The 12,429-nt window shown below is 34.3% G+C and overlaps 1 protein-coding gene across 1 annotated transcript; it reads left to right on the plus strand.

Moving 5' to 3' along the window:
* LOC109715149 (protein CHROMATIN REMODELING 35-like) lies at nucleotides 3,668-12,409 on the plus strand. The gene is made up of 6 exons (XM_020240000.1): nucleotides 3,668-3,911; nucleotides 5,972-6,798; nucleotides 8,398-8,658; nucleotides 9,284-9,430; nucleotides 10,191-11,956; nucleotides 12,058-12,409. Exons 2-6 carry the CDS (start codon nucleotides 5,998-6,000, stop codon nucleotides 12,059-12,061), a joined length of 2,979 nt encoding a protein of 992 aa, XP_020095589.1. The 5' UTR covers nucleotides 3,668-3,911; nucleotides 5,972-5,997; the 3' UTR covers nucleotides 12,062-12,409.

Below are 12,429 nucleotides of genomic sequence, written 5' to 3' on the forward strand. Positions count from 1 at the left end.
ATACTAAAATCATCTAATAATTTTTTGTAGAATTTGATTCTACTTAACGTTCATCAATTTTGATTCTGAAAGACACCTTTTAAGTCCTATCACAATGTAACTGTTTTTGTCAGAAACAAAAAAAGTAATTGGAGGCACTATTGAATGAGATTTCCATTTTTTTTTTAAAAAAAAAGGTAAAAGTGTGTAGAATTTCTTTCAACTATCATCCATTTTAATATGAATATCAAAATTTTAAAATTTGGATTTTACTATCTAATCTTTTAATTTATTTAATTTTAATTATTTAATAATTTCTTAATTTAAAATTTAAATGTGTTGTTTATCTCTAGGGACTTAATTTGCATCTTTTTAGCGGTCAGTTAGTCGAATAAAAGTGGTTCCTAGATCAGATAAATTTTATATATTATTATCTAAAAATAATTTGGTGAGAAGGGATAAAATTATAGTAAAGAGGTTGATAGTTAAATTGGCGAATAAAGAGGTTAAAGGTAAAGTGCTGATTTTTTAAAACTTTTACTATTCTAGAATTAAGTGATTATAACCGGAAAAATTTTTGTCAAAATTTGTAATAAATTTTTTTAAAATTAAGTATCTTAATTACTTTGCAGTAAATAAATTGAATTAATTAATTCATAATAGCTAATTGAATAGTTAAATTTGACAAAAGTTTGAACATAAATAATTAGTAGAATTCAAATTTATAAAATAGAAGCAAAAAGGTGTAAATAAGAAAAAATTTAAAGTTGAGGGGTCATTGTCGGAAGTGTTTATCGTTGAGGGGTCTCAGCACATTTTTAGCCATAAATTACCCTTTCTTTCTCATCATCAGCGGCTTCAAATATTGGTCGGCAGAGATTGCACGGCGAGTTATCGGACGGCGGATATTACCCGGCCGCAAACTCCGCATATTCCTATTTGAAGTTCCCAGATGCTCGCCCTCGCTTAAGACATGACAATGTAACATTCCTTTCTCTTTTCTTTTTTGGGGTTGCAAAAAATGTACATCAAACCCTTACCTATTGGATATTTTGAAATTGGGACGCTACTTTCTTATAAAAAAATAGAAAAACTTAAAATACCACCCCTGTGGTTTCACATTTTCTCATTTTAGTACCTGTGGTTTAAAGTGTATCAATTTAATGTTCTGTTGTCTTTTTATTATCGATTCCACTAACTTTTTTCGTTGTGACAAAGTTAAAACTAAAAGGTACTAAAGTAAATATTCGATAAACCTACGTGGGGTATTTGAAGTTTTTTGTACATAATTTAACGAAATATTAACGCATAAGCTGACGAAAAGATAAAAATGAAACCACATGACACTAACTTGATATACTTTAAACCATAGAATAGTAAAGTGAGAAATTGCGAAATTACAGGGGTGGTATTTAAAGTTTATCCTAAAAAATTGTGTAATACCAAGTCTCCAACCAAAAAAAAAAAGTATTTTTTTCAACCATTTTTAGGTTTTTTTTTATTTAAAAAAAGCAATAAAACTAGTGAAGAAAAAAGAACCATAGGAATGGAGTGGTTGTAAGATTACAACAATTTTTTTGTTAGGTTTTAGGTTTGTATAAACTTATTACTCTTTTTTACGCTGGAGTCTCTTAACTAATTTTTCATTGCTATTAAGTCCCTAGCCTAAATTGACCACACCCTTTTCATTTATATAGATCACAAATTCACGATCACAGTCCGATAACTTCTGATCAATCTCGGCATTAATTTAAGTTTTCAGAAGAATTTGCTCGCACACCTAACTCGACATCAACGACACAGATATTTCAAATGAAATCATAAATATTGCGTTAGGTCGAGATGGCCGTAGGTACAAAACAAGGCATTAAAATGATGTTGACCTTAGTGACTAAAGTTAACAAATGGATAAAAGTTAGGGACTAATGATGCAATAAATTATAAAATTATTATTTTATTTTATTATATAAAAAAACATATATTATTATTTTATCATATTTAATTATAAAATTATGATTCATAGAATAATTTAAGTAGATATGAGTTTTCAAATTTCACTTTTTACAAACCTAATCTGTGCAAATGAAAAATAAAATTAGCTAAATTGATTTGAAGTTGATGGATTTTAATATGACTTGATCAAAAAAAATCGGTCGGTTTAATTTAAACCAGAACGATTCACCGGTTTGATCGTTGAACTGCTGGTTTGAACAGTTCAAAGCAGTTATTTAAACTATCCGATTCGAAGGTTTGAATCGAGCCGCTTTATACACTGGGTCGTGATCGGATTGGTTGAACCAGCCGTTTTGACCGAGGTTTTAAATTATTAATCTTTTCACCTATTCATAATTACATAGAGGTCTCTAAAAAATTATTAATGTCAAATATGCCTATGTAAATATATAAAAATATCTAAAAACCCTTTTAAAATAGAAGAAATGCAATTAATGGACACATTTATGATTTTCATCAACACTCCCTACAAAAGATTTAAGTTTCCATTATACATTTAATCTTGCCAATTTTAGAGGGTAATTCTAGAAAATGTGACCTTCTCAAGGGTGTTGTTTGATTTCTCAAAAAAATATGAAAAGCTAGTTTTTGAAAAAAAAAAAATCTTTTATGGAGAACATTCTATTTCACAATTTTTATTTTCTGAATAAAAAGTTTGAAAACGAAAACATTACTTTCATAAATTCCGTAAAAAAATGTTTAGAGAAAAACTGTTTTTTTTAACGACAAAATTAGTGAAAAATACTTTTTCGATTCGAAAACTATTTTCTGTAATATTTTCTAGAAAAACAAACAATCGCTGGGTGACTGACGAAGCTTAATTCATTTTCTACCCTCCCAATTTATTTATTTTTCTAAAAGTTAAAAATAAAATGACTTAATTTTTTTTTTTAGCAAATAAAACTTGAATAGCTAACTATCAGTACCTATTAAAACAATCAAATTTAACATCTTTTTTTTATTTAACTAAATGAAATATATTTTATCCTTAGATAATATATTTTTATTTATGTTAAACATTATATACTATTTCTTATTATTATTCTAACTTTGGTGTTATTCAATGTGAATTATAAATTATAAATTCTTACAAAGATTTTAAAAAGACTATTTTCTTACGCAGGTAATGATCTAAACGATGAAAATTTAACAGCTAGAAGGATAAATTTTTATATTTTCGAGCTTTCGAAGAATAGATTTAATAATTAAAATTTTGTAGAGTTAAATTTACAATTCACATTTTTGCTGGATGCATATAAAATTATCCCCAAAATATGAAATTTAGAGCACCATTTTATAATAGCCTATAGTTTAGTGGGTCTCATTAAAGAGCAACTTTCCTTTTTTTTTTCCTTTCTTTCTAGGTAAAAAAAATATATGAAATTTATTTAAATTATATATCATTTNAAAAAAAAAAAAAAATTGGAAACCAGTTTCTAGAATTTGCCAAGCTTATACAGTGGAAAGTTTCAAATTGGTTCAGTATATGAGTCTCGAATTTGAACGTAAGAAAAGGCCGAAAAGTTTTGGGACTAATGTGCAATTTTCTCAGGAGCCCAACCGATAATGTTAATGAAGCCCAGTCCAATAAAGTTCATCCAGCCCATTAAAGCCCATTATTGTTTGGCGCGCCCAGAAGAACCTTGCTCCAGCGTTTTCCGCGACTTCGCTTTCTCTCTCTCTCTCTCTCTCTCTCTCTCTCTCTCTACCGTGCGGCCTGCAGTCAGCACTCAGCAGCGTCGGAATCCGGACGGCAAGTGGAGGAGGAGAGAAGACAGCCCTCCCCCTCAAATCCCACAACCACTATAAAATCACTGCCAAGAAACAACAAGACAAGAATCTCTCTTTGCGCAGCACCTTCTCCATTTTTGGGGGGAAAAAAGAAACAAAAAAAAAAAGAAGGAAAAAAAAAATTATGGGTGAGTTCTCTCTCTTCCTCTCAAATTACTTCTTGTTGTTCTCGCCCCTTTTTTTCAAACCATAATTGCTCAAATCATGCCCTAGTTTCTCCATTTTCCCTTTCTTTTAGATCCCATTTTTGTGGGGTGGTTGATCTTAATTTTTCTTTTTTAGGTTTTTTTTTTTCCTTTTTCTAGGTTAATGCTTTGAGGTAGCCATTTTAGGTTTTTTGTATGCATGTTTGATTTGTAGGTGTTGTTTTAATTTTTTTTTTTATTTTTAAATTTTTTTTTTTGCTTGAAGTGGTGAAAATGTAACCTAAATAGCTAAATAGTGTAGTTCAAGTTGTTGGTGTAGAATGTAGAGAAGTGGCTTATAAGTTATGAGATTAATTCAAGGAATGTGGTCCCTTAGATGGGAGTAACATGATTTACACAAAAGGCATTGTAAAATTGTAAAAAATCGCGCTGTGTTGGATAAATTTTCACATGATTTAGTTTATATGTTTTGTATGATTGAATGTGAACTTGATATGGACTGAAATTTTGCAGATGATGTCAGGTTAGGTCCAGTTACATCTAGCAGAGCATGGTTTTAGTTTTTTTTAAAAAAACTTTATCCACGCAATCCGTTTATTTGGTATAAATTTTGAGTACAGATTAATAAGGTTACTCAGATGGTTTTAGTTTGAATTCCAAATACAAGATAGGATTAAAAGTTGAAGATATGATACTTAAGAAGAAATCTTGAGCAGGATAGGATGAGATTATACATAATCTTATCATTTTTTGAATGATAGACTTATCAAATCAAGATCCTTCCAACCTTATTTTCTATCAACTCTTGGCTATCTTTCTACTTTATTCTCTTTTTGACGAGTCACAATTTTTATCTAACTCAAACAATATAGTTTGAACCTCTTGCCCCCTTTATCATTTGTAAATCTTGGATGTGCATCATTTGGTGTCAGAGCTAGTTAAAAGGTCTATAGGAGTGAATGACTTCTCTTTATATCGCTCTTCTGTGTACCTTTTAGTCTTATCATAATTTATTTCATTCTTTTCTCTTTTCCTTAACTTGTCAGCTATGATATTCTCGATAAAATTATATGAGTGGTAGGACACATAAGCATAAACTTTTCGAGTTTGGTGATTAAATGCTTGTTTTATGCTATTTATATTAGTAGGCTAGTTAGGGCATTTCAAATGGAACCATAGCCACTTAACTATTTTTGAGAATGTGAGTAATAATTTGACAGATGAGTACATGCATGTGGTTATTTTCATGTGCTCTTTTAAATATCAAGAAAAGAATTTACCTGATGTGTTAAAAAGATGACATAAGATGTAATTGTGCATGCATCTCTTTTTTGTGTTTGGTGGACATAATTTGCACACTAGGTTATACTTCCTTCAATCTTGCGGTTTTGTTTGGTCCTACTACAACACGCATTATTGTTTAATGAAGTGTTGTCTAATATTCTTGGTAGTGCTCTTAGACGGAGCACTATGTTAAGATCCTCTGAACAGCTTCTCTCCACAAAAAAGGAAATTTCCCAATTGGATCTTCTCTTAGGGCCCAAAATCTTGTTTCAGCTTCCTGCTGCAGCAGAAGCTTTAGACTTTTTTATTTGCCAGATGGTCTGTTGGAGATTGCTACGACTGGTAGTAGAAGCAGAACCTAGGCTAAACAAGTGCCTTGACTCCCTTTTTGTGTATCTACTGGTCTTTTAGTATATGCTTGTACCTTATATTTCATATTCTAGTACCCCTACTTCTTGGATAAATTTGAATCTTCAAATCTAATGCTTACGTCATGTTTCTTAAAATGATTATTCTCTTTCAGTTGTCAGCATATTTTATCATCTTCCATATCCCAATGTGGCATTTATAAAGTTTGTTGTATTGCTTTATCAGTTCCCTAAAATGATTTCTATTTTTATATTTTTTTTCCCTCTAAACAATCAGATATATTTCCTTTTTTCTTTCATGTTTTCAATTTTCACTTGAACAATTGCTCTTGTTACGTAATGCCTATTACTATAATATGACCTATGATACCTTTTTTTGTGTATTTGCAGATCAGTAGATTCAGAGACGTAGAAGGATGGAACTCCGCAATGAAGATAAGAACAAGAAATTTGCATCAAATGCGACAGCTTTGCAGTCTGATGGTGTAAACAAGGAACAACATTCTGGGAATATTATAAACTTTTCAAATGGTTTTGCTTTATCCGGTATTCTAGAGAGACTGGACAATGGAAGATATGGGAGTGTAACCAAAGAGTATGAAAGCATTCATGCTCATAGGGTGCAGTTTATCAATTTCTTATCTGGATTACAACAATCGCATGCAAATCCTTTTCTAGGTAAAGTTTCTAACACAGTGACCGGTGGCTCAAATAGATGTTCTAATTCATCAGCTGGACTAAATCGTAAAGCTCCAGCTCCTACAGAAGTAATTGATTTGGATGAAGACAACGTCGATGATTCAGCCAATCATTCTGTTGAAGTTGCAGAAGAGAAATCACATGAGAAAGTGCCAGAAACTGGTACTGGTCCTTCAGATTCTTGCCCGGAAAACAAAGAAAAAGATAATTCGTCAGTTATAGATATTGATTCAGATGACGATGATGCAAACCGCCAAGCAGGAAGGAAACATGCTTCCTTTCCTCAAAGCACGGTACTTGATTTTCGAGCGTGGAGACCAAATAATCTATTGAATCAGCTAAAACAGGCTATGGTGGTAGCTCAGGAAAGTAATTTTAACCAGCTCGTTCCATATAACCATACAAATGCTAGCTTCGCTGGCCGTACTGCTCCAAGAGCTGATTGGCAGCCCACAGTGCAATATCAGAAAGTTGTACTTCAAAAAGTGTCTGAAGAGCAGCGGTTGCAAGATGTTGTGGTGAGTAGTCAATAGTAGTGTTTTTACTTTTAAGTTTCCTTTTTGTAAGATGCAGTTAATTTGTAAGTGAGATTTTTCTTTTTTATTCTCTCTTACATAGTAAGATAGATATAGTGACTGCATTAAATGAATAATACTTCGTTCGCTAGGAATGAAGTAATGTAGAATTTTTTTCTTAAATTTGGCTGGATTGTTAACTGTGATAATAAGTAGTGTAGTTATGATTTCACTGGAAAAGTCTGCTTGTAGACAGTGATTACCAGACCATAGCCTATGAGTGTGATGCGCAAAATTTTTGCATCTAATCTTCTGTTGTTTCCAAAATGTGTCAGGAATTACACATAAATGCTTAGACTCAAACCGTATTAGAGGGTTCCATCGTATACTGTTATATTACCAACTCAGGATCTGTCTTACGGCATTTTCATAATATGTTGGTCTACTTTTCAGATGTCAAGTGGAAAATGTAAGATGATTCTTTACTTTGTTACCCCCCAAGTCTTCTGAAACTCATAGTTGTTTATCCCCACCTTTATAGCGTTGTATTTAGATGTCAGAGTCAAAGTCTTCTCTAAAGCACTTTAGTTGTTATATGATATGAAATTTCTTATCAGTGATTTGAGAATTCTCTCTTCAATCCTTTTAAAGGCTAAATTACTCTTCTATCAAGTAGCATGTAATACTATTGACAGGTACATCCACCTTATGATAATCCTAATTTTGTCCAGTATTTGCTTCATGCATGTATGTACAACACTACAATGTTAAACACCGAATTAGACATGTAGTTGCAAATGCTCGTAGCAGATCTAGAGATAAATATTTATCTCCCAAAATTTTGAGACGAGAAAATGTGGTAACTAAGCCTTACGTTCGTAGTTGATCTACTTTTATTAAATTGTTTCTGGTGTGTAACCAAAAGTACCCATATTAGCAATAGTTCTAATAATTTTGTTGTTTGCAATGGCAGTATTTCTTGACCTTAGATTTAGGTGGAATTAAGATGTGAATCGGGATCTTCATCTGTTGGATACTTAAATAAGTTTCAATTAGTACTTTGACCTGTTTTCGTAACTGATGTATATCCACATAAAACAACACATCTAACCGTTGCTAAAGAGAGTTGTAACCTTCAAATCAGAATATCTTGTCTAACCATGCATTAGCAGGCTGTCGCTAGTACTTTTAAGCTGAAGCTTCATTAGTTTTTGTTGAGGTTTTATGTCATTTGGCCTAGGATAATATCACTTACTACCAATTAGATTATTGAAAGTTATTTTGCCCTATAATTAACTTCTTCGGTAATATTCAATTTGGTGATCGTGAGAAAAGCAATTTGTGGTTCTTCATTTTTGTTACCAAAGATTATCTTGCTTTTGAGATTTCTTTCTTATATATATTTTTCTTCCTATAGTTTACTGCATTCATTTCTTTTCAGTAACATGAACTGTCTATGTTTGTTCTTTAAACCACTATACTAAGCTGCTGTGATCAATCCTAAAGCAACCTGTTCTGCTCATGGTCGATATATTTTATTCTGACTGAAAGGTGACAAACAGCTTCGATAGAGCGTATAATTGATGTTCTTACAATTTGTAGGATGAAACTCAAGCAGTGAACAGAATTCAAAGGCAAGAAATTGAAGATCATAGTGGTCGAAAGAGAAAGAGGAGAAAATCAGCTGCGAATTCAACTATGACTCCTGTGGGTATGCAAGAAAATTCAACAATTTTTTCATCTGTGGTCGAAAACCATTTGCCAATTATGCAGAGTTCCCAGCAGCATGAGACAGATGTACCGGAAAGTGATGGTCTAGAAGATCTCTGGAACGACATGTCATTAGCAATGGAATTTTCAAAGGTGACAATAAATATAATATTACACTTTTGCCTATATCTTAGCATTTCTAATTAGCTTATGATCCCGCTCCTAAGATTCCTTGCACATTCTGAGTTGTTCAAACTAAGTGAGTTAGTTTGATTACCACTTTGTTTCCAAAAAACTTCATTTGTTTTTAGTATTTTCAATATGAAGCATAATAACAATTACGGGCTCATTCTTTGGAGCCTGATTGCTAGAAGCAAAAAACAGAAAGACCTCTTCTCTGAGTTTGGGTCTACTTAGGAAGGGATAGGGTTTCTTCGACATAGATGTTGGGTTTCATTTAAGATTTTTAAAGGCTTGTTCCTGCCGACAGTATTTCGAATACATGAAACTTTGGCAGCAAAACCACTTACCATTGGCTTAATGTATCATATTTTGAACAAAGGCATGTTTCTGCATGACTTGATTTCATTCTGTAAAATGAAGATCTTGTCAGCTAGCAACCTTGTAATTTGAACTTGAGGCTGACTCTTGTGCAATCCCATTGTTCAGTCGTACAGCACTAAACTTTGTGTAGGCATCCTTGTTTTACATGAATTTTTGTTGGTCAAAATTCAGCATGAAAGTGATCTGATTATGCCTTATTTTGTGGTTATTCCAGATTGCCTCACCAGATGAGCCATCTATTGTTCAAACAGAAGAATGCAGCCATTCTTATGTTCTTGAGGATGATCTCGGCCTTGTTTGCCGTGTGTGTGGAGTTATTCAGAAAAGTATCGACACTATTTTTGACTATCAATGGATAAAGGTAATGTTGTATTTGATCATTCACAATTATTTATTGTGCAAGAACTGTTAATGCCAAAAGTTAATTTATTTCTCTGCAAATTGCAACTTGATTTTTTTTTTTTGGGGGGCTGGGTACAAAAGGTGACTCAGTTTGTTGTTCTACGAAAGGTATGGAAGAAGTACATATGGATGGCCCTACAATAACTGTTGATTGTTGCATAAAGCTTGTATTTCTAAGGACATTTCACAGATATAGGGTGTGAGATAGAGCAGGTCTTGCTTAATCTTGTGCTTCTCTACAAATAGGACAATTACTGCCTGCTAATAGCCTCTCTCTGGTCAATTTTAGACCCGTTATGAGAATGAAACTTCCAAGTTTCACCATATTAGGCACAAGGGCATCGTCATTGTACAAGCCAACTATCCTAGTATAACACAATTTGGTACGATTGATATTAGAAAAACTGAACAAGCCATATACGTCCGGAATTGGCTAGTCTAAGCGAGCATTGATCAAATATGTTGTGTAATATTCACCGCTCAACTTTCTTGTCATAATTACACATTGCCTTGTGAACTCTTCTTTGCTCTTCCTGTCTTGCTCTTCCATTTGTTGTTGTAGTCTCACAATGTATGCTAGAATGACCCTCCAGATATGGGTTATAGATTTCCTCGACTTATGTATTAGTCAGAATATTAGTCAGTGGCAGCACCATTTTGTTCTCTGCATCTAAAGAAATGTTACGAAAGAGTTGATGGGTGCCTCTTTGTGTGCTCAGGGAACACGGGTGGCAAGGACCCGCATATCTGGATCATCAAAGGATGTAGATGACGATGTTGAATATGGCCCACTTAAAGTTTCCGAAGATGATTTTACAGTGGAAGATATTTCTATCCACCCTAGGCACTCAAAGCAAATGAAGCCGCATCAGTTAGAAGGATTCAATTTCTTGGTCAGAAATTTGGTTACTGACAAGCCGAGTGGTTGCATCCTAGCTCATGCACCTGGCTCAGGAAAAACCTTCATGCTCATAAGCTTTATCCAAAGCTTCCTAGCCAAGTACCCTTTTGCGCGGCCCCTTGTTGTTCTCCCTAAAGGAATTCTCCCTACATGGAAAAAAGAGTTCCAGCGATGGCAAGTGGAGGACATACCTTTATATGATTTTTACTCTGTTAAGGCTGATAGCAGAGCAGAACAGTTGGAGGTATTGACTAGATGGCAAGAGAACAAGAGCATTTTATTCTTGGGTTATAAGCAGTTTTCGACTATAATATGTGGTGCTGCAGCCAGTAAAGTAGCTGCTGCTTGCCAAGAAAGGCTCTTAAAAGTTCCGAGTCTTCTCATACTTGATGAAGGCCACACGCCGCGAAATGAAGACACTTACGTGCTAGATTCACTTGCTAAAGTTCAAACTCGGCGAAAAGTAGTGCTTTCTGGTACCTTGTTTCAAAATCATGTTAGGGAAGTGTTTAATATTTTGAACCTTGTGCGCCCAAAGTTTTTAAGGTTCGAGGGTTCGCGAGCTATTGTTAAGAGGGTCCTTAGCAGGGTAGCCATAGCGGGTAATAGGAGGCTTTCCAAAGGAGCTGTGGATAACATGTTCTATGATTTAGTGGAGGAGACTTTGCAAAATGACGAAAATTTTAGGAGAAAAATTACCGTTATTCAGGACCTCAGGGAAATGACGAAGGACGTTCTTCATTACTATAAAGGTGATTTCTTGGATGAATTGCCGGGGCTGGTTGATTTTACTGTGCTTTTGAATTTAACCGCAAAGCAGAAACAAACTATTCGCAAGTTAGAAAAGTATGAGAAGTTCAAAAGAAGTGCTGTGGGAACTGCTGTTTACATGCATCCACACCTTTTGAGCATTTCAGAGAATGCGGTGGCGGACAGGGCTGCTTCATTTAAAGATGAAAACATTGATAATTTGATTGAAGCATTGGATGCAAGAGATGGCGTGAAAGCTAAATTTTTCCTAAACATCTTGGCTCTCACCGAGTCTTCTGGCGAGAAGCTACTCGCCTTTAGTCAATACATTCTCCCTTTGAAATTCTTGGAAAGGCTGATGGTGAAAGAAAAAGGATGGCATGTAGGAAAGCATATATTTATTATTTCTGGTGATTCAAGTTCTGAGAATAGAGAGTGGTCGATGGAGCAATTCAACAATTCCCCTGATGCTAGGGTTCTTCTCGGCTCAATCAAGGCTTGTGGTGAGGGTATATCTCTTGTAGGTGCATCTAGGGTTGTGATTTTAGACGTTCATCTGAACCCTTCGGTTATGCGCCAAGCTATCGGGCGTGCGTTTCGGCCGGGCCAAACGAAGAAAGTGTACACGTACCGGTTGGTGGCCGCTGATTCCCCAGAGGAGGAAGTCCATAATACCTCGTTTCGGAAGGAGTTGATTGCGAAAATGTGGTTTGAGTGGAGCGAGTACTGTAGCCGCCAGGAGTTTGAATTGGACTCCGTTGATATCGATAGCTGTCAAGATGTGTTCCTGGAGAGCTCCCAATTAAGCGAAGATATAAAGGCTCTGTACAGAAGGTCAGTAGAACCTTTTTATCAAAAATTTGGTAGATAAGTGATTTAATTATTTCTCATGCTATATGCGAGTTTGGTTTAATATGATTTATGCTCATCTACAGGTGATCCTATGGATTGCACTTTCGTCCGCAATGCGACTGATATTGCGGTACCAAATTAACAGTGTTATGTCACATGTATGTTTTCCGTTTAGCGGTTAGATGTTATCAAATGTTAACAGAATCTGGTCGTCTTCATTGAGTTGCAGTACTGAATCAACAACACCTGCAACCTGCAGTTTTATTAAGCTATTTTCCAGCAGAAATGAATGTAAAATTTTCTATCTTTTGTGAATCTGCATCGACCGTATGGCCATCGGTGAGCTAATGTTTTCTTCTGTAAATGGCAACTGATGTCTAGTTGTATGTCGTCGTAGGTGAATAAAAACGATCTCAGCGATATTGGTTGTTTCGACTTCTTTGAAATGCAGCTGG

This window comes from Ananas comosus, linkage group 9 (genome assembly GCF_001540865.1).
Source record: "Ananas comosus cultivar F153 linkage group 9, ASM154086v1, whole genome shotgun sequence".
Lineage (NCBI taxonomy): Eukaryota > Viridiplantae > Streptophyta > Magnoliopsida > Poales > Bromeliaceae > Ananas > Ananas comosus.